At 53.6% G+C, this 21,764-nt stretch overlaps 6 protein-coding genes across 6 annotated transcripts; 3 read left to right on the top strand and 3 right to left on the bottom strand.

Moving 5' to 3' along the window:
* Positions 1-104: 104 nt before the first annotated feature.
* Positions 105-2,127, top strand: VDAG_07497 (nuclear envelope protein; the record flags this gene model as incomplete). The annotated part of the gene is made up of 3 exons (XM_009656402.1): positions 105-243; positions 297-1,129; positions 1,183-2,127. 3 exons carry the CDS (start codon positions 105-107, stop codon positions 2,125-2,127), a joined length of 1,917 nt encoding a protein of 638 aa, XP_009654697.1.
* A 537-nt stretch (positions 2,128-2,664) lies between these two features.
* Positions 2,665-3,975, top strand: VDAG_07496 (sucrase/ferredoxin domain-containing protein; the record flags this gene model as incomplete). The annotated part of the gene is made up of 1 exon (XM_009656401.1): positions 2,665-3,975. One exon carries the CDS (start codon positions 2,665-2,667, stop codon positions 3,973-3,975), a length of 1,311 nt encoding a protein of 436 aa, XP_009654696.1.
* Positions 3,976-10,477: 6,502 nt separating this feature from the next.
* On the bottom strand, positions 10,478-11,906 carry VDAG_07495 (serine/threonine-protein kinase SRPK3; the record flags this gene model as incomplete). The annotated part of the gene is made up of 3 exons (XM_009656400.1): positions 10,478-10,824; positions 11,053-11,630; positions 11,686-11,906. 3 exons carry the CDS (start codon positions 11,904-11,906, stop codon positions 10,478-10,480), a joined length of 1,146 nt encoding a protein of 381 aa, XP_009654695.1.
* Positions 11,907-12,712: 806 nt separating this feature from the next.
* VDAG_07494 (uncharacterized protein) lies at positions 12,713-13,808 on the bottom strand (the record flags this gene model as incomplete). Its single annotated transcript, XM_009656399.1, has 4 exons — positions 12,713-13,165; positions 13,282-13,438; positions 13,528-13,661; positions 13,731-13,808. 4 exons carry the CDS (start codon positions 13,806-13,808, stop codon positions 12,914-12,916), a joined length of 621 nt encoding a protein of 206 aa, XP_009654694.1. The 3' UTR covers positions 12,713-12,913.
* A 3,776-nt stretch (positions 13,809-17,584) lies between these two features.
* VDAG_07493 (uncharacterized protein) lies at positions 17,585-18,775 on the top strand (the record flags this gene model as incomplete). The annotated part of the gene is made up of 2 exons (XM_009656398.1): positions 17,585-17,594; positions 18,060-18,775. The coding sequence occupies 2 exons, from the start codon at positions 17,585-17,587 to the stop codon at positions 18,773-18,775; spliced, it is 726 nt and encodes a 241-aa protein (XP_009654693.1).
* Positions 18,776-19,547: 772 nt separating this feature from the next.
* VDAG_07492 (flocculation suppression protein) lies at positions 19,548-21,511 on the bottom strand (the record flags this gene model as incomplete). Its single annotated transcript, XM_009656397.1, has 6 exons — positions 19,548-20,281; positions 20,334-20,398; positions 20,508-20,760; positions 20,823-20,890; positions 20,950-21,048; positions 21,105-21,511. 6 exons carry the CDS (start codon positions 21,509-21,511, stop codon positions 19,548-19,550), a joined length of 1,626 nt encoding a protein of 541 aa, XP_009654692.1.
* Between the last annotated feature and the right edge of the window lie 253 nt (positions 21,512-21,764).

Below are 21,764 nucleotides of genomic sequence, written 5' to 3'. Positions count from 1 at the left end.
TGGTTGCTAGGATATTTTTATTGACAACCTCGAACCCCATCAACGGCGAGCCACCGCCTCTCGACTCCCTCCACCAACCCTCCCCCTGAGGATGCCCAGTCGCCATGGCTGCTGCCATCGTGAGGAGAGCTCCTTATAAGGACTTTTTGCAGCCTGCACTGCACAGGCGATTTTCCACAACCTCGACTCTTCTTTTGGCCCTTGTCTACATCCAGGCTATCCTCTTGGGCCAGTGGAATTCTTGTAAGCTTTGCAGGAAAAGCTCCCAATGCTGACTACAACTAACATTGTGATAGTTCTGTGGTCTTGGTTTCCCATCGGCCCCGTGGGCATACGAACACTCTTCCTCTTCGCCTCTGCACTCACTGTCATTATCCTTCGCATATCGCAATACCATGTTGGCACGCGCGCCTCTACATCCGCCATCAGTGGCGCTCTTCCCAATTTGGTCACGATCCAAGCTCTCGAAGCATGGGTCGCGTATACCATTTCGAGCGCCCTCTTCGGCCTCGTCTTTCTCTGGTCGGCATCGGCGGACTCGAAACTGAACTGGATCTCGACTATGAGTGGCGACCGGGGACGACTTAACGAGCGGCCCGTCTTCCTCTCCTTCTACCTCCTCGTGGCCGCCACCTTCCAGGCGATCATGCATATCATCTGCGACACTGATCGTATTACAATCGACGTCAACAAAGCGAGGAAGAGTCCTGTCACCAACGGCGGCGCCAATTCAACCACGCCACTGACCGTTCTCCTGACCAAGCTACCCGGTGTCGTTGCCAATGCCGTCATGCGCGCCATCGGCGTGTACGCCCTCGCCGTGACACTGTACAGCACCATCTTCCGTGGAGCTGCGTGGAGCTGGGCCATGACGTTCTTCCGCCCCTTCAACAACCTCCCCAAGTCCAACATGCTGCCCGTCGACTGGCCCTGGTTCAAAGGCTCAACGCTCATGCAGTGTCTGTGGGCTGGCGTCCTCCTGTCTTGCACATGGGAAATCGGAAACTATGCGTTTTCAAGGTTCATGGTTAAGGCGCCCCTGAAGAACGGCAACCCTTTGACAAACGAGTCGAAGGACCCCAACGGTAGCCTGCTGAACGGTCTTAAGAGCAAGAAGATGCCCATCAGGGTACGTTACGTTCTCCGCTTAGCTGGTGGACTTCCAACTGACTTGTGGTATAGTGCTTTGCTCTCTGGGAGCTTGCGCACATCGCGCGCGAATTTGAGCTTCGGCGAAAGGCGATTTTCGAAGACATTGACCGTAAAGATGGCCCCATGTGGTCACAGGTCTTTGTCATCTGCCTCGACATCGTCAAGGGACTGGAGCAGAGGGTAGATAACTATGGGAAGCCTCCCCCTGCCCCGGTTGCCCAGCCGGAACCTGTGGTGGAGCAAAAGCCCAGGATCCTTGCACCGCCGAAAGATGACCCTATCTTCCAGGCGAGGCCAGCGTCCAGATCTATGCGGGGTGAGATCGAAAAGACGCTGACCCAGGCCACACAGGCGCCGGGCCACTCGCCTGTTTCTCAGCTTAGCCCCATTGCCAAGAAGACATTCCGCAACGCTCGGGACAGGGTGCTCACAAAGGAGCAGCAAGAGGCATTGACTTCCCCGCAAGTCGTGGGTCAGTTCCAGGCTCTGGCGACTACAGTCCTCCGCGCCGATTACATTGGCTGGTGGTTCCGACAGGATTTCCGAAGGTTGTTGACAGCTGCCGTGTTGGGTTCTCCATACTCCGAACTGAGCCACCACCTCAACGCCATTGAGATCCTGAGCGCAATGGCTGTGCACAGTTTGACAGAGGACAAATTTGGCAACGTACACAAGGACATTGGTCCTATAGTGCGCACGTTCACTGCGGTGATCAAGAGACTTGAGGCCTTCAAGGCCAGCTTCCCAGTTCACTGGACTGATGTGGAAGGGAGTAAGAGCACTCCCGAGGTGGATGAGGTCATCAAGGCTCTCAAGGCCGGCCTGTCGCAGGTTGTGCAAGAATTTGAGCCGTACATCCGCGACTTGCGGTTGACGAGGACGGATATAAGGCTCGCGAAAGAAGCGATGGAGCCTACGGAGGGAGTACTGGCTAAAAAGGACGAGAAACCGGCGATGCGGGAAGTCCCCAAATGAGCGGGAAAGAGGACTGCATCTCAAAAGCATGCAAGGGTTCTGCTTGCTTCCGAATAATGTATTATGGCCTGTATCAAAAAGAGAAAACTACGTGATGAGCATTTCAAGGTTTGGGCCTGTGGTGTGGTTCAGGCCCTTTTCCGGTGCCTGAGTCGACCCTTGTTGCTTGAAGTTCGGGTGACGACGTTGAGCCCCACCTTCGTAAATGACATTGTCAAGCCCAAGCTCCCGCGAGCAGCTCGACCACCGTGACTTCTCCCACCTGCGCTAACCTCTTCAACCTCCTCTGTACAGTACCTTCGCCTCGCCTTGCGGCGCCATCTTCGAAACGCCCTTCATGTAATGTTTATCTTGCTGCGCAGACTACGCCCGAAGCTGTCTCATCAACCCTTGCGTCGCCCGATGCAGCCATGCGCTACACTCGACCAACGCCAGACCTTGAACGATTGAACCTATTTACCATTGCGACCTAGTTCTACGTAGACGACCGCCCGCTTCTGAATCGGCGCCCGACCCGGGTGCTGACACCTTGGAGAGATGGTGTCAGCTCGCGCCATCTTCCGATTCATTTACGGAAGTTTCTACTTCGTCCTCTGCACACTCCTCGTCTGCCTGCTTCTCGTCACCCCTGGCGACACAATCTATCAAGCCTACGAGAACAACCAATGGTACAACATCTGGTTCGTGGCTGCCGCCCTCGTCGGTATCCTCATAATTGTCTCCTTCATATACGCGCTACGACTGTACAACAATAAGACCATTCTTGCGTCAATACCGAAGTCATGGGTTCCGATTGAAAAGGGAGATGTGCCCAAACGGGTGTTCGAGATGGTCACGGCAGCGTTGGATCGCAGCGCCATTATTCAGTTCGAGTCAAGGCCGCGAATCATCCCCAAGGTCATGGATGATTCGCAGTCCGCAGTCTCGAACCTGTCGGAGAAGCGTGAAGAGTGTACCAAACAGGAGCTCCAGCTGCTGAAACTGCGCAAGAGAGAGGAGGTCGAAGAGACGCTCGGGGTATCTGTCGCGCCGCGACTGCCTGTCTGGGGCGAGATCGAGCATCGGGGGTGGTCGTCGCCGGAATCCCCCGACCTCCCCGATTTGCAGTACAGCACTGTGTTGTCCGAGCTGCCAAACCTCATCGAGGCGAAAGCGCTCACGCTTGCGCCGCCGATTCCTGAGTCCACAGCCGAGCCGCCCATGCTCGACCCTGATGCCATGGCTCTTCTTGAACGGCCCTACAACCTAGGTCTACGACAATACCTTAATCACCTCTCTGAACTAGGCGTCTTATCGATGGACGCCACGACAGTCGAATTCCTTACCCTGTACGAATATGCGCGGTTCTCCAATCGCCCCTTGACGAATTCGCAGTTCCGTGACACGATGCAACTCTTTGCGCAGCTCCTTCGCAGCATGAGGTTGTTCGATCCCTCGATTCTTGACCCTGAACAGGAACCTGACGAGAATGCGCGAGCCGCCTCCGAGAGCGACATTGGGAATGATGACCCTCCCATCACAAACCTCTCAACGCCACGAAGCACCTCGTCGCGCACCACGTCTAGCTCACGATTGCGTGTGAATTTGCCACCACGGAATTCTTCGGCCGTCACGTGGCACCAGTACCGCACCGCACCCTCCACACTCCAGGCGCGCTCGACGGGTGCACTTTCTCACTCGTCCAGTATGAGCAGCCTCGCCCAGAGGCGGCAGGTGCACCATTCGCCTTCCAACGCTAGTCTCCGTTCGAAGGTTTCACAAAGCTCTGGGGCGTCCGTCATCCGTCTCGCGGGGAGGGCGGATGCTACGGACTTACCCTACGTGTTGACCATGGTGGATTCGCGTTGAGTTCTACATGATGTGCTTCTTACGCATGGCGATGGCATGGCGTTTTATGGTCCCACGGGAACTTTGTTCTTGTATCATGAGTAGAAATCTAATGATAATTTGCATGTTCTTACTAAGCTGTGTATCGAGAAGGCTGTCTCGTCCTTTCTGCGTCCTGTCAAGACACGCAGCCTGATGGCCATGTGCAGTGATCGACCCCGCTCCTGGGCATATATAGCCATGCTGCTCGGCCTCAGTCCAAATCACGTCCCCCGCATCTTCAGCATACTTTGCCGACGTGCTTGAGAACATAGTTACAGATCAGTTAGCTTTCATCTCTCCTGTCGCGGGCCAACTCCGGCACTATCAACGAACCTCGACTGCTTTGCGACCACGAACAGATACAGCCATGAGGCTGACCAACGTCCAAACCCTTGGCCCCGAATACGTTATGGGCCGTCCGCCGCTTGAAGCGATCCTATCTTACACTAAGGGAGAAAACGAGTCCGTCTTCGATGATTAGCAGGAAGGTTTCCAAGCTCATCGAGCTGCTCCGAAACTCGGCTTGCATTAGGCTCTAACAACATGCCGGCGTGCTTCGCATGAAGCTCTCGGCTACGTCTGGGTCGATACCTGCTGCGTTGACAGATCGAGCAGCTTCGAGCTTCTAAAGCTATCAAATCCATGTTTCGCTGGTACTGACAAGCCGGCAGGTGTTACGTCTATCTGGAAGATGTGTGGATCGAGGAGGATAATACATTGCAAAACTTGGAAAGCGGCCGATGGGTCACCACACTCCACAGCGAGAACATGAAGATGTCCCTCAACGCAGTGAAGTCGATGTCTTACTCGTACCGTGTAGAGGAGAAAGCCGTGGCAACCCCAAACGAAGGGGTTGTGGGCGTCCTAGTTTGCTGTCTATGCGAGCAGCGGCATTACAGAGGCGGCATACTACTTGAGGAGTTGCCTCTGAGCATCGCTACAGCTAGTGTGAACTGGCGAAGTACAGTGGGTGCATTTGCAGACGTCCTCTGGTTGCTTGGGGGTTGTCAGTCTTGAAGGGGTTTTAAGACAGATACGCCCGTGGGAAGTACGGTAAGTTTCTTTCCCACTGGAGAGAGGAATACCGGGACTCCCGTCCCTGTCTCCAAGCAAGCCATGAATTTTCGTGAGCATTGAATGATTTGTCACGATATCTGTGTCTCCTTCATGCGACACTATGAAGATGTGGAGGTTGCGAAACAACTAGGTAAGTCTCCGCCTTTACAAAACTCGCCCTTCGAGCAGTCTAGTGAAAACTTCTTGAAATCATCAGGTATCGAAAGGAAAAGAATCACGCGTAATTTACTGCTCAATACTAACGTATCCTTCTTAGATATGGATTCGAGTTTGGAAGGCGATGATATTTATCTCGACTCGCAGCCGCTCACCATCGCCATCGAAGGACCTCCTTCTTTCACGCTCAAGACTAGAGATCCGTGACGAAGAGCAACTAATTTTGTGAGCCGCGCGCTCATCGAAGTCCCTTTAGCGCAGGGGTCACAAGATTGGAAAGAAATAATTACCCGGAACGCGACAGGCAAGGAATATTCGACCAGGCTACGTGTTTGTGGCATTGCGTCCTTTGAGCGGCAAATGGGACAGGTTTTCTTCGTCACGTGGAGCGACTGTTATACGGCAGTTTTCGACAACATGGCAGTCCTTGATCGCTGGAGTTGCGCCATTGTCGATTGCCAGAGCCTCACTGGCATGAGCTCACTGACAGCGGTTGGATTGCCGCCAGGCGGGTCGGTGCACAATTCCTACCACTTGCGCCCTTCCTTTGGTGATGACATGCAAAAGCTTGACGCGCTGAGCGACTCTCGCCCGTGACGAGCCAAAATCCTGAGTTAAAGGTATAGGCTGAGTTCAAGTTGGTGGAATATTTGGGAATGCAAGAAGTCGAACTGCAAACAGGAGATATTTCAACCGCCCTACGGACGGGCTTAGAGTTGTCGTCCAGTCTTGAGTTCCCTACAGGCCGAAGGAGGCCGGCCTGTAAATGGATTTCGGGATGTCGTTCGGGAGCACAAGGCCTAGTCAGTCAAGAGGTCCGACGAGAAGGCTGAGATGCGCAGTACTCGATCGCAGACTCACGCGGTGGACAGTAGTACAGTACAACGCCGGTCAATGGGTAGTACGAAGCAGCACGAATGTTGCGCACGGAAGGTTTTGGCTGCGATCCGTGTATTTTTGCAGATATACTATATAATGTGAAGGGCTTCAAAATTTGGGTTTGAAAATACTGAAATGATGTGTATCGGTTCGTGATGATTCGTAACGACGTGACGATGCTGTCATGGCCTCCCTGGGCTTTGTTATTCCTTCTTTGTCCAGGGCGTATCCCCCCAACCCCCCGCCCCAGTATAAACCATACATCAAGCTGAAGGAAAGAGCCAATTTCGAGACATTGACCGTAGAGTAGGACTGAAGAGAAAAGGAGATGCTCCAAGTAGTTTGGGATATGGGTGAATTTGGGATTAAGGCGTCGCTGGCCTAGACCTGAGTACCGACAAATCGTCGTTTCGGTCGCCTTCGATTGTGCCATCTCGAATTCACAAGGTGCGTACAATTCCAGAAGGAACTAGGAGCTGACCACAGCAAGTGGCACGGGAGCAACATCGTCATGTTGCCCCAGGTTCCCCTAGGTATATTCGTATCGAAGTACTTCTCCCACGCCCATCAGCCTCGTCGGTTGGGCTGATGCGTAGACAAACAATTGATGGCGGTGTGCTCCGCATTGTGGATACCTGGCACACCCGGCTGGGTGGTGCGGCAGTGTGCTGACAGTAGGCAGGACGACCCAGCTAGCTGGTAGCGGGTGCAACTGCAAGGCGCCTGCGATGGGGGGAGAGGGTTGTGCCGCAGATGTTAGCGTGCAGGTCGACCCCTGCCGCCCTGGGCCGCTGTCATTTTTAGTCCGAACTGCCGTGGGGCAACTCTGTCAACCACCACAAGGGGTACCGATTGGTGGATTGTTTCCTACTGCCTCTGGACGCGGCGCGAATCTTTAGCATATCTAGAGTAGAATATCTACGAAAAATCATGGCCAGAAGCACCAAGGAGATTAATACCTGCGTGCCGCCGTCGCGATTCAGAGCCATGGAGTTTGACGAGCTGCGCGCTCCGGGGTGCCAAGGGCCGACTTCCTGCTGATCGCGGAGATACGCCAACACGAGCTGCCGGCTGCGTAGCAAGTTCGCCTGACGTTCGGCATCCGTCAGTGCAGGAGGCGCATCGCTGCCATTCGACGTGATTAGCAGTTATGAAAAGGCATCATTCCCGAAGATATGCCCCAAAATACAATATGTTGATCGCTGCTAGACAGGGAGTACTGACCCGTAACATTGAGCCTGGTCAGTCGGGGCTTCCATAACCACGAAAGTGATTTCTGGGGTGCAGTTATTCCTGACGATAACCTTAGTCGCAAAGATTGATGAAATGTCGCTGGAACCAGTCGTCGTGTCGACTGGAGGAAGAACAACGACACAACTGTAGATGGGCCATTGTAGTATTTATATTGATTTGGGGCTGGTCATCATGGATTTGGGGCTGGTCAAGCACCTTGCGTCTTGGGCACGTAAGTTCGGTCACCTATGAACTGCACGGTTGGCACTAAGGGCATCCAATCACATCCAGAGGGACGCTATGCACATTAAGGGGAAGGCGGCCACTAGGTAGTGGCCGCCTTGTTTTGCAAAAAAAATGGCCCCAATTAAATTCCTCACTATTACTACCCAGATAGTCTGCCAGTGGCAGGCAATATGGACGCCAGCCTCGTAGGCTAGGGTCTATTAACTGAGGGTACCGGCCTCACATCTAGCCTTCTAGATTAACTGCTCTATAAGCTCTAAGTCCCTAGGCGTAAGGGATCTTGGGCGGCTACGGGTCTCTAGTCTCTGGGGGGTCGTTATAGAGGCGTCGGTCGCGGTGTTCCTTGAGGATCCGATTTCCAGTACGAACTGGAACTCCGTTTAACGCAAAAAGGCGTCTTTTGAAATAGGGAATCTTATACCGTTCCATATATTCAATAGCCCCTAGGATCCTGGATTTCGTAGGCGTCTGGTGATGGGGTTGTTCGGCCATTTCGTAGGTTGTTATAATGGTGAGGAATTTATTGGGGCCATTTTTTTTGCAAACCGCTTGCCTACATGGTCCGCGCCCCTTAGGTACCCTAATTTCCGGGTGAAAGCCCTCCCCGTGCTTCTCGTGCCGGCGCCATCCTTAACTTTGTTGGCCCTTGAGCACACGCTCTTCGATGTTCCTATCAAAGTCGCATTAGTATACTCAAACCATTAGGTACCTACTGTAGCCCTCGTTACCCCGCAAACTCCTCAAAGACTCTACAACACAGGCAGCATTGCGATCTTCTAAACTTGGTTAACTTCGTCCGTGCTGCCCTGAGTCGCTTTCGACCGCATGCACGTGCGCTCCTGCGCGCCTCAGCATTAGAGCTGGATCATCGCCTCCGTGCGATCATGTTTTCAAGACCAAAAGCCTACGCGCCCTCGCCAAGTTGATCGGCTTTCGAGTTCTCCCGGCCGTAAGCGACAAGTGACCCAGAAATTAACAGGGCAATGTTACGGTTGGCCCCAAAGGTGCTTAGTGCCAGCCCTCACATGGTCGTCAGTGCCTTATTGGCAACTATCCAATTGAGCTAAAAGGATACGTGTTGAATCAACGTCGTTGATTCAACTGGGCTGCATTCATAGAGGTGTAGGCCCCAGGCCTATAAATATTGGGGGATTGCCCGGGTTGGTGATCACCGATATGGTGATCACTGGGGATGGGATCCACTGCTCCCAGGAGCACGTGTTTCACAGCTTACATGATCTGTGAATTAGATGGGTATATCTGATTCATATAGGTAGCGGTGATCAGAGAGATAGCATCATTATCATTACAAGTTTTATATCACCTATCCTACTAATTCATAGCTCTCAGGCACAGCTACAATAATGAATCATGGTTCACATAAGTAGTAAAGCCCGCTCAGCACCGCAGGTAATAGATAATAAGTAGAGGGGTATGATAATTAAATTCTAGCCCTCTGCAGCTTGGAGGGCCCTCCGCGGCCCTTATATATACGCTCTCGTAACCCTTAGGCCCTGACTAGCCCACTGTGCCGTGGCTCTGCAGGGTTTCCTGACACCCAAAGTGGGCGCATCAGCCTATACGCCATTGCATGGTAGCGACTCTTCCATTTAGAATGCAAGTGACGGAAGTGCTTTATAACGCTTCGAAAGGACTCATTGCATCAGAATGCTAGAAAGAGAGTTGTTCAACCTGAGAAGCATGCCATTGGCCGTACCGTCGTCGGCATCCTGCTACCGTCTCAACCTTCACAAGGTTGCTCCTATCTCTTAAAAACTCGACACGGCATATCAATATGCCTCCTCAACGTATGATGCCACTTCGTACAGAAGTTCGATGTGCCCTTTCGGAAGATCTCAGCCGCTCGTTTTTCAAGAGATCCAGCGCTCTGATTACTGGCCGTTAACTAATGGGCAGGCAACTCCTTTGGCCGTACCGAATTCACAGGCTGCTTCAAGAGAGGCGAGGAGGATATGGTGGGAAGAGCGGTGCGAACTTTTTGTCAGCTGCTGAATCTCCGACGAGTCAGACTTCAAGATAGCCGGATCTAGTCCGCAGCCATAATCATGGGCGTCAAACCAGAGCCGTTGCTAGAGCCGCTCTGTATCGACCTCGCTGCCAAAACCCAAGACGGCAGTTGTCAGCTTGCCGAGGTCGCCGCCAAAGATCAGCAAATCGAGACACCAAACACGGACTCGGGTGTTCTCCGTCAAATAAGGCATCAAGACTTCGTCGCGAAGGCTGCCCTGGATTGACTTGGAGAACTCGGAGCAAGAAGGTCCCATGTTGCCTGGCAAGGCTGTTAATATCGCCAACCTGGGCAACTCGATGATTTCTATTCCATGGGTTTCCTGGCTTATGTACATAGAATTCGTTCTTGAGTTCTCTTTTAAATTGGGTAGATAACGCTGGCTCACTTTGAACTGGTAAGCAGAACGGAGGTACCTGGTCGGACAATTTGTGGCCCTTGAGACATTCCTCCCAATATGAAAGAGGCGGTGTAAGTTAAAACCATGATAATAATCAACAACCATTCAAAAGTTTGTCAAGCTACATACATCGGTTAATGAGAAAGAGAATAGAGGCAACGGCAGCTAGTGGAACAGCTGCGGTGGACGCAAATTGTTGAGAAGAAGCTGTGAGCTTCACTCGGGTTCCGTGCCGAGGCCGGAAACGGACTACCAAAACTGTGCTGTGCCGAAAGCTCAAGCTTGACAAGTCCATACGAGGTAGGTTTAACTGTTTCAGTCGTGGGTCCACGACTGGTTGGCAAGGCAAGTATCATCACAGTGACACCATTTTATACAAAAGGTCAACCTACCTAGGATGATGGCCCTTGTCATCTCGAGGCTGGCATGAAGTTTGCAGATATGATTTTAACACAGTAGGACTAAAGCGAGCCGCTCTTGCGCATCCAGGGATCCTCCAGAATTTCGGTAGGCGAAGGTCTCTTCGTGGGGTCATACTGAAGAATCCGTCGGATGAGTGCCTTCACTTGACGGCTTTCCTCCCCATCAATTTCCGGGCCCGCCTGATCGAACAAGTCCTCCATGGATGTTTGTTGCAATAGAAGCGGCTGTTTCCCTTGCGGCACTCCCCCGAGCTGACAATTGTAGAGTTTTCTTTCCGGTGTAAAGTACAACGAAGAAGTCCTCCACCGTTTGAATAGCTCATCAGGAAGGGGGCCGAGCCTTTCGGTGAGTGCAAGGATATGATCGTCATCCTCAAAATCCGATCCTGGAATGCAGAAGAGGGGCTGTCCGGTAACCAACTCAAAGATACGGCAGCCAAAACTTCAAACGTCAAGGGTATTGTTGCGTCCATCACCAAGTATCAACTCGGGAGCTCGGAGGCCCAGCGGAACAAGAGGCTTTTTTGGCGGATTCGTGAAGAAATATGCTGTCAAGCGTGAATGAGCTTCTGTAAGGCAATGAGAAAGAGACGGAATTGGAAATTGTTACTGACCTCCACCCATGTCGGATAGTTTGATCTTGAAGTCTTCGGCATAGGAGGTAAAACGGACCAGTGGCTGCCCAACGCAAAGATAATGAGGCGCCCACTTGTCTTGTTTACCATCTAATCTCCGTACCGTATCTGAGATGGACATGGCTTGTACATCTTCCCTTTGACGGAGCACATCCTCGGGCTTTGAATCGATGTTATTGAGGGCAAAGAGTATGTTTCCCGGCTGGAAGTCTCCGTGAGCGATGCCGTTACCGTGAAGAAACTCCAAGCCCTGCAGAGACTGTTTGAGGATACTCCTGGCCATCTGTGGCGGATATCGGACTTTCATACCCCACTTGCGCGGGTTGAATTGCGGCAGCTCTTCGACCATCGAATTCACACTAGGACCCATCGGCTCGAACACAAGGCATTTATGGATGCCGTTAGGTCCGCTATGCTCGAATTCATCTAGCAGCTGTGTGACATGCCGAGCCCCTTGTGCTGGTGCGATGCCGTTGAGCTGGCGCAAAATCTGAACCTCGTTTGTGGATGCCGATATGTCTGAAACGAGAATTTTCATGGCGACATATTTACAGTTGCTGAAGAAAGATGAGTTGTGATCATCTACAGGTTCGTGGGAAGAAATTGCAGTACCTCAGGTCTCGGGCCAGCCAGACGGTTGAGTAGGAGCCATCGCCGAGCTTCCGGATGACCTTGTATTGGCCGTCCTTGAAACTGTCGCCGAGATGGACAGGGTGGCAACCACCGGGGCGGTAGTCTTCAAGCCATTCACACGGCAAGTTGATGGTATGTAATCTTCGCTCGTCATCCCTCACGGGCCTCGACGGTGGGGTGGGTGGAGGGGAGGCGGTCATGACTGCACTCGAGATGTGTTGCCCAAAACTGGCCGATCGGGAAGTTGTCACCGAGACGCGGTGTCGTTTGAGAGTTCCTGCAACGCCAGTGAGATTCCGGGGAGGAAAAGAAAGAAGAAAACACTAGGTGCAGCTCCGAGCGAACAATTTCCGCTCTCTATGAAGACGAAACTTTGGACTTTGATGAAAGTCAGTTTGAGAAAGTAGGTAGTTCGGACACGGAAGGGTATGAGGACGACTACAGCTTTGTGATTGGTCTAACAAACGCGCGCGTAAACCAGTCTATTTCGGTATCAAGGCAATAAAATACATAGCTTTTACCCATACTGTATGGCGATGTCTTGGAAGCTTGCCCATTTCATTGGGTTAGCTCAGCCAAAGCATTTGAGGAGAAGTGGATGTCCAAGTTTTATAGTGCATAAGAAGTCCGCTATCTTCCAACCAAACCTGCGCGTCACAACAGGAAATTGTCGAGATAAAGTCTCCACTCCCTTCACCACTGCCACAGCTGTCAGAGTTCCTGATCAGTCTCGCAGTAAGGCAACCAGAATGTTCAACGAGTTGACACCAGAGGTGAACGGAACAATTCAGCGCAACGACATGCCATCATATCCGAGCGATGGCACCCGCTAGCTACCTTAACCATAATCGAAGGAACCCGCGATCAGATACTGACAAAGACACGCTCGCAATATTTTCAATTGCATGCCAGGCCGAGGGAACTCCAGGATCTGAGATTTCTTCCTGATCATTCACCGTGAATGTTGACCCAAACCATGCCACAATTCATGATAAGATTGCTGTCGTTGTAAGTCCAAGTATGTCTTTTCCTACATATCCGCTCAAAGAACCAGCGGTGTAGCTTCGGGACCCCTGAAGATGGAAGCTAGGACAATCCCGTGATGCTCCCACATAGGATGAGAAACATGGCCGTTCAACAAACATCAATGTACTGTCCCGCTTTTGTACCCCAGCAGTCCTCCCTTCTCGCGAACTTCAACCAACATCTAGCAGGTGTTAAGCATGGAAGTCAGCGCCGTCTTCTCCGCTGACGTGATGGTGAGGGCCCAGTAGCTCTTAACGGCGACCCAGCTGCGGGCGTAGGTGCAGTAGAAGCTGGTCAGGGGGGGCTTCCAGGCATCGGGGCTCTTGTCGCCTTTGGCCTGGTTGACGTCGTCGGTGACGGCCCAAAGCTGGGGCCGGGTGAGATCGTTGGCGAAAGCCTCACGACGGGCCGTCGTCCAAGAAGCAGCACCAGACTGGACGATAGTCAGCACATCTGGTCCTAAAGTGGGGTGGAACGCCGCGGACAAGGCATGAAGAAACAGATGAGGTTTCTCGTCAATCGTCCGGGACAGGGGTCTAGGTCACGTACCTTCCAGGCGTTGGACAGGGGGACCATGTGGTCAATGTCAACGTCGGACGCGGCAGTCCACCTGGCACCGTCGAAGGGGCTGACCCAGGTGCCAGAGGTGGCAGCGCAGGCGGAGCTCGTCACAACGTTGGTGCCGTCACGGATCAGCACAGTCTCTCTGTTCAAATGTAAGTAAAGCTTCAAGAAAAAGGCCTTGTCTCCGATCCACGTTCAAGAAGGGTGGGACGAGCGGGGCATAAGTAGTACCTTGTGTTGCAAGCGCCAGAGACGGTGTGCCAGTGAGGGAAAAGATCACGGCTGTATCCGGTCTGAGGACCCAGAGCGGCAACAGTCAGACCAGCAAGCTGGGTCCGGGCGGTAGCGGCGCTGGGGATTCCAGGCTGGAGGTCTCGCATCAGCTGAGGGGCCGATTACCAAGGTTAGGGGACGTTGAGGTCCACTCGACTCACAGGCGCAGGAACGGGAACAGGGCTCGCGAGCACGGCAGTGCCGGCCAGGAGGGCGGAGAGCGAGAAGGAGAACTTCATGATGCTGATCGAGAGGCAGAGCGAGGCGAGGAGTGACTGTGAGGCTTGAGGCTGGAGCTTGGAGGCTGGAGGCTGGGAGCTTGATTCTAGGAACATGTTCACCAGAGGGAGCGAGATCGTCGTCGCTTTATAGCCATTGCTTGCCTTTGTGAACATGACATGCCTCTTTGAGTTGGCGCGTAGCACCACATGCCAGTCTCAACGAGACAGCGGGCGATCCCGAAGAACCTAAAATCTGCCACGGCTCGAGATAATGCCTCCCTGCCAGGGTCGGCATCAGCTGGTGGCATTAAACGGGAAGGCCAGTCGGCTCTGCAGCATGTCGCATGCTCCCTCCTGTTCGTCCCTGAAACCCGACTTATCGGAGCCAGAAGCAAGCGCACGATGGCATCCCACCCCCGCGGCAGTGCAGTCTGTTTTGGTGCACCATCGCGGCCCATTCGCAGATCCGGCCATCGAATACCCCTCATTACTCGCCGGGCGTGATGCCCTCTTCATTGGCTGTTGGGCCGTTTGGGTGCCGATGCTGTGAGCGGCTAGTATCGTTTCGTCCCGCGACTCATCAAGCTGAAGGCCAGTGAGAAGCTGGGGCCGTCCCACGTTATCTCGCTCCCCCCCTTTTCGGCCAGCTTAACCCACACCCCACAAACACCAGTGCCGACCGCAAGCTAAGATCATGGCGCTCCAGCGATTGGCAATGATGTGCATGGCCCTGTCAACCTTCCTCTTCAGGCGGCGGAAATGGCCGATGCGTCGTTAGGGTCGGGGGCCCGAGGGAAATTGGGATGATCGTCCGGGTGTCAGGACTCAAGGACTGATCCGCCATCGGAGATGCTTCTCTCAACAACATCGCGTCTTACCGCCAGATAGCGGCGCAAAATCCCGAGGGGCAAGAGTCAGACCAAGGTGAGGTCAGGCGCCGGAGGCGGGATAAGATGCGGGCCATTGTCTGTTCGCAGCATCGCCCTTCCATGCGCCCTTCCTCGCCCCTCCTCAAAACAGGGCAGCTCGACCGAAAAACATACGTAAAGCCTCAATGGCAATCTACGACAAGCCTATAGCATTGGGTGAATTGGTCACATGCTCACGCCCGAGTGGAAACCAAACCTTCTTGCAACACCGGTTATCACAGTGACATGCCGAAACCGAAGTCGGTCTGCGCATCCCACCATAGCCAAGCTCCGGAGGATCCGCTGGCCATTTGTGGGGAATCGTGCGTCCCTGCATTTCTGGCGCTGGCAGATGCGAGTCTATCTTAAGCTTATCTGTGCGGCATCGTCAACGGTGGGCACCGAGACCGGTCGTCTAGCTGTTGCGACTTCAGATCAAAGTCGCAATAGCATGACATCGCACGAACACCATGTTGGCCAACTGTCTATGAGGGAGGTTACTACGACTGCCAACGCTCTACACCACTGACCTGCGAAAGCAGTGGAACCTAGCCGCCCGTGGCCTCCATGCATATAAACAGTCGACGAGGTATGCTTGAAGTATGTGCAGCTCACGTAGCTGTTCCATTGAGAGAACAATGCGACCTGATGTTACCACAAGCCTTTTGATAAAATCAAGCTTTCCTGACCCACCCCGGGAATAAGACTTGTCAAGTCCTCTCTCTGACCTCTCAATGGCCACGTGTCAGTCGAGTAGAGCAAGAGCTGAGCCGTCGCTCAACCAATTTAACGATACCTGGCTGTAACGAACATGGTCCGATACAAGCGCCCACTAAATACGAGTGCAATTCACAGTCGTCCTGCTACGGTCTGACCCTAAAATGGCCTAATGACAGCTCATACGCCGGTAAGCTGGCTCAAGCCTCAGCTATCCGATGGATCTTAAGATATATGTACTGCATCAAGGCCATAGGCTGTACTGAGAAACGACTGGCAGCCCAGGAGCGTGCGCAGAGCTCCATCTTGCGACCTGCTTCTAATTGCACCTATCAGTCATCGTGGTACGCACCTCATATCATATTTGAACCGGAGCTTCACTCAATGCTTTCAGTACGTTGAGAATGTTCAATGAATGAATGTTCACGGTAAAGATCCGATGATGTGCTGGGCATGGTTGTTGTTAGAGTCAAGTAACCTACCACAAATACAATGAAGTCGCTTGTACACAATCTTGTAATAGCCCCTAGAGAGTCTCATTCCACGTACATCTCTTGGCTTGCTTATCGAGATTCCACTCTTCTAGCATTGACTCAAAGCAAGTCGATCAGTCCTCATAATCTTTTGGATACCTTTGTAAAACACCCGTGACAGCGGTGAATATTAGCTAAATAATTCTGCGCTATGTAAAGGAGCATGGTATTGAGGAAGGAATGCAAACAGGTGAAGCACAACAGTGCTAACAGCATGTCGATAACACGCCAGCCAGGCTGCGATGGCCCGCTGTATAAAGAAAGATCTGCGTGGGAGGTAAGATAGAATTCTCGTCGGCAGCAATATTCCTCAACAAGGCCTTTAACCCCGCGTCGAAGCCTTCCCTGTATAAATACTTGCTCTCAATCTTTCGTTGCCCTAAACGAGGCGGCTTAAGACATTGTTGGGAGGTCTAGCGCTACAAATCATGGTGCATTCTTCAGCAGAGCCCAAGGATCTCTGAACCTTTCGCCAAGGACAGAGGCCGGCTGGCATCTGACACCCTTAGCCTTCACTGGTTGAGGTCGAGGCACAAGCGCAGTGCTCGGGGGCTTCGTGTCTTCGGACTCCTTTTTACATCTGGATGTCAACTGTGTTGCTTTGTATTTCTGCAAAATACTCTCGACTTCGATAGCAGGCACGAGTCATTTCAGCAGCGATAGACCGCAGTATGGAAATTCTGATGCGCCACAGATTAGAGAGCGGCAGTCGGTCCGGCTATGTGTGTACCACGAGACGCATAGACAATGCGAAGTGTCACCTTTGTCACAAAACAAGGCCATGTGTATGGCTTCAATTAGGTGAGGAAGTCAGCCTCAGACAACCCTCCAAACGATATTAGCCCATCCGCTTAATGCCATGCATTCTACAAAGTGAATACTGAATGGACGTGGCGTGAATACAGTAGCTATACGTGTATACTAAATGAAGTTGTATCCCCTACAAATGGCGATTGCGGTGTTCGCGTCCGATGTCCCTCCTGAGCTCCCTCGTAGAAAGCGAATTTGTAACAGTTGACGGAAAAGCTGACAAGTAAATATTAAACATGGACAGCACGAGGCCTGCGTAATTTGACTTACAACATACTCACCTCTCATTCACAGAAGCCCTGCAGTAACATCAGCTGGTGTACATGGAGTTTTACTACACATCGAGTTGAGGCTGGGTTCTCCGATGCTGACCCCACCCGCACTCATGTTCGTACTAGATATTCCTTGTTTGAATTTATTGATTCGTTGGCAAGATAAGCAAGTAGGCTCGTGAAACTTCCGATTCGGTTGTGATACCTTCTCAAGTTGATCCGAAGTTGCACTGTTGCAGAGCATGGTTTCACGCAACAAAACTATTGATGCAAAAAGCGAGTTTCAAGCCAAATACAAAGTTTCTAGGATGTACTATGACTCCATTTCAAACTACGAGATGAACCTGAGCTACACATAGCCGAGGTCACAGGTCCACGAGGAGCACATTCATTTCCAGTTTCCCAGTCGTGGGATAAAGAGACGTAATGACCAGGCCGACGAAGAGGCTTAGCCAGAAAGGAGAAGTATAAGACGAAACAGGAAACAAGAAGTGCCAACAACAGTCGCTCGGAATATCTTACCTTACTTGCACTTGCGATACAAGCCCTTCACAATGGAACGAGGTACGAAGATGAAGCTGCAGGCCCTGCTGCCGCTGATGTCACTGGGTGAATAAAAGTATCAGTCACGTGGAGATGCTATTGGATTTGGCTTTCAATTGAGTTCGGACAGTCGCCTTTGAGGGCATCGCACACAAGGAAATACGAGTGGTTGGGTTAGTGCCGTTGGTCCAACACTGCGAACCCCGCGCTCATGGCACTGAAGGGTTGGCCCCACATGGAACCTGATGGAGGGGTCCCACGAAAGCACAGACCACGTGCCGAGCAGAAGATCCATCCACGAAACCGATAAGCTCTCCAGCTCTAATCGGATCACAGGCCGCCAAAATTTCCAGCCCGTTGTGTGCAGAGACCAACACGCCCAAACCCGGCGATACCACCGCCCAACGACATCCAAGGCCGTCTGTTCCTTCGCCCCTCAGGAGGCTAGACCTCTCACATAGACACCTTCCTCATATCAATCCGCAGCCATGGCCCCCACGAACACAGGCCCATCCTCCGGCCCCCTACCGACAACGACCGACTTCAACACAATCTACAACCGCATCGCCCTCGCCTCAGCCAAGCAAGCCAGCTTCCTCACCTCCATGCGCGCAAAGTACCCGAGCCTCCAGCGCCCCTCCGCCTCGTCCTCCGCCGCGGCGTCCAGCGCCGGCTTCTCCGCCCCTTCAACCGCGACGACCCCCGGCGCCGGCCCGACAATGGCCCAGATCCGCGCGGCGCACGAGGACGACGCGGCGCTGCGCTTCGAGCCCATCAATGCAGGGCTGGGATACAGGCCGTCCAAGGCCGAGACGGAGACGGACGCGGCGACGAGGGAGCTCGGGCGGAAATTGCTGGGCAAGAGAGGCAGGGAGCAGCAGCGGCGGGGTCAGGACGTCAGGAGGAGGGTCGTCGTCGAGGAGAGCGACGATGACGAGGGCAGAAGTGGGGTGGGGCGACGGAAACGAGCGAGAGTCGTGCCGCAGGCTGAGGTACGAGACGAGGAAGAAGGCGACGCTGCTGGGGATGAGGACATGGACGATGGAGAGCCGGACACGACAATCGGTGTTGCGGAAGTTGAGGCCGAACCCGTGGTAGAGCCGCCAACGTTGACGAAAGCCGTGGCTGAGATGAACGATGGGGCGCAGAGCAAGAAGAAGAAAAAAAAGTCGAAGAACAAGTCGAAGACGAGAGCGGAATAGCCAGTTCCTTCTGTCTGAATTCAAGATCAACTTCACCAAGTCCAAATGTAATTCCTCGCCAACGATTCCGGCACACATTTTGACAACAATTTACAAATGCTACAGTTGGAGATCAACACGCAGTGTGAATTTCCTTATCGCCCCAGGGGTTACTCCTGCGCAACAACTATGGAACGAGTGATATTACAAACCGTCGACTCCTCCTTCGTCCAACGGAGTCATCACCTCGTGATATACGAGCATATGAGAAAGTCCCTCCGTCTCACCGACAATATATTGTACACTGCCAGCACCATCTCCCGTCAAGCCTGTCGTCGGGAATGGCGGGCGACTGCATCGCCTCAGTCCACGTACTGGCGAACCGGCCACGAAGGTTTGCGAAAGCCTGATGAGCGGCTCCTTGCGTTTTGGCGAACCCTCAGGCAGACGCTGACGTTCGCCGGGCAGGGCAATTAATTGGCAATATCCTTTTCGTGATTCGTTTCCCGATCCGAGATGGCACCATCTCGGCGCAGGTCAATGATTAATGTTCCATCCACCCTGTTCCCTGTCGGCCGACTCCAGTTGGATGTGCTCCGAATCTAAAAGCAAACCCATCGTGATATCGTCAATACTGTCACATGATGTACCGGCATCTCAATCTTCAGGCAAAGTGGCTCGTATCTATGCGGTTGCGGAGAGACGATATCACTGCATCCGTTTGCGTTTCCTGTCATCGTCGCCGCGGAGGTCTTCGTCCTCATCGTCACGTTACAGAAATACTACGCGTTCACTAGTGCGCCATGATTCCGCGCTGAGGGGAGGAAGCGAGCTGTCTTAACAAACAGACTAGCGCGGCTCGCCGAGTTCCATGCCAAACAGCAAAAGAGTACGGGCCGTCACCAACGCCGCCTCCACCGCCGTTGTGGAAGTTGGAAGGCGGCGGCGGCGTTGCCGGCCTCGATGACGGATGATGCTGGGAGGCGGACTGCAAAGAGTACGTCGAAAGTGAGTCCCGAATGCGCTGATCCTCTGGCGCGACGCGGCTTGGTGACGAGGGCCAATGCGTCGATGGCGGTCCGGATGACGGAAATGGTGGATTGCCTTGCCATCCGGGAGCCCGAATATCTGCCGAGGTGTGCCGACGAGCAAGACTTCCCGGAGGCGGATCAATCTCCGAGTGCGCAACCTGTGCGAGCGGGTGGGGTTGCGGGGGAGGTGGCGGTGCTCCTCGCAGCGGAGAAGGTGATTGCGGCGCGGTGTTTGATCCGATGGAGCTGTAGCGTCGTTGCGTGCTGATAGACAGGTTTGAGGGGATTGGCGGTCGGTGGAAGTTCCCCTGACCTCGTGCCGAGGGTACCGTCAGGTTGGTCCTCCTAGGGTCGTCTTGGGGCATCTGTCGTGGAGAGACGGGGGCGTTCTCAATGTTGGAAAAGTACGAACGGCTTGCAGAGAACGGCGGCTCAGGCTCGTCGACAGACCGGAGTAGGTCAGCCTGACGGTGCATCTCGGACTGCAGATTGATGACTAGAAATAGTCAGTTAGTGCTGGAGCAACTCTATATTGGAAGTACTGTAACCTGCCGTCTCGGTAAACAGGATGTCCTTGGTCAGGAACAAGACCCAAGACCGCTCTTGAAAGTTCCTGATTGAACTGCAGCAATCGTGTCATTGTTTCCATGACGGCCTGGTGCTTGATGTGCATGAAGTGCGCACTCTCTTCGCTTCGTTGAAGGCGCATGCTCAAATCGTACAAAGCGTGCTCGACACTGCCTCCCCTCGTCTCAGCACTTTCTGGAGGTGGCGGAGGCATGGGCTCTGCAGGTGTGCCTGGCTGCGAAGTGCTGGGCTTGGTGTTCGGATAGTCGCGGTGGACGAGCGCGTGACGCGACGCCCGGCGCTTGATCTCTCGTAGACCCACGAGGTCACCTCTCTTGAAGTTCCCGTTGCCGTGCTTAAACTCCCAAAGTGCCATGTCCGGATTGCCCGTGTGGAATGCATCGCTCACTGTTGCTGCGCGTCAGTTGTCATGCGAATACCTTGGTGGCCGGGCGAGACTGCAAACTGACCTTTATGGAAGCCATACATGTTCAACTGTCGCACAAAAGAGGAGATGTTGGTGTGTTTGAAGTATTGCCTAGCCCAGTGGTCAGTCCATCCGTAGGTCTGCTCGTGAAATCGCTGGCAAGAACGTACGCAAGAACTTTAGAGAAATCGGGGGACGGAGACATGACGAAGCTCTCGGCCGTAGGTGACCACGATATCAAGTGCTGTATACTTGGGTCTTCCAGCATGCTAGAGCCGTGTTAGCAACAGACCAGCACGCCACATGGCACCGTCGCAGTTCTCACTTGTAAAGCTTGTGGATGAAGGCCGTCTGCACAATCTTTGGCTGGTGCACAGCCGCCGCCGCCGCCGCCGGCGGGGCTGGCATGGAGCTCATGTGGCTAGCAGGTTGAGATGCGCCCGGCGACGTGTTCTTCGCGCCTGGTTCTGGGGTGCCGCTGCCGTTGCCGTTGCCATTGCCATTGTTGTTGCTCCCACCGTTGATGCTGGTGCCGTTTTGCGAATGGGGGGGCGATCGACCGCCGGCGGTGGTGGGCATCGTGATCTCCATGGGATCTCCCGGCGAGGGGGCAGATGTTTGGATAGTCGGGGTCGGAATGGGGACGATGCGAGTAGTGGTGGATGGTGATGAACCGTCATGGCCATCGGGTGGCAGAGGAACAGCCTGCTGACTCTCAATCGCGGCAGCCATTTGCGCTGCACGATGCAAGCATGCAGGTTAGCAAGGCAAGACAACAAGAGCGCAGAGGAGAGGAAAGAGGAGTTGTTCGGCGGAGAAAGCAAGACAACCTAGAGGCCAGAGCGTCGCGAGGCGCCCCTCAGGGAAGCATGGGGAGGATGGGCCAAGAGAGACAAGGCAGGCAAGCGGCCGCGGGCGCGCACACGCACACACACATACGCACGCACGCAAATGGCCCGCCTGTGTGCAGACCGGGGTTCGGATT

Source organism: Verticillium dahliae, genomic scaffold (assembly GCF_000150675.1).
Source record: "Verticillium dahliae VdLs.17 supercont1.17 genomic scaffold, whole genome shotgun sequence".
Classification (NCBI taxonomy): domain Eukaryota; kingdom Fungi; phylum Ascomycota; class Sordariomycetes; order Glomerellales; family Plectosphaerellaceae; genus Verticillium; species Verticillium dahliae.
This window is presented reverse-complemented; position numbering and strand designations above follow the sequence as displayed.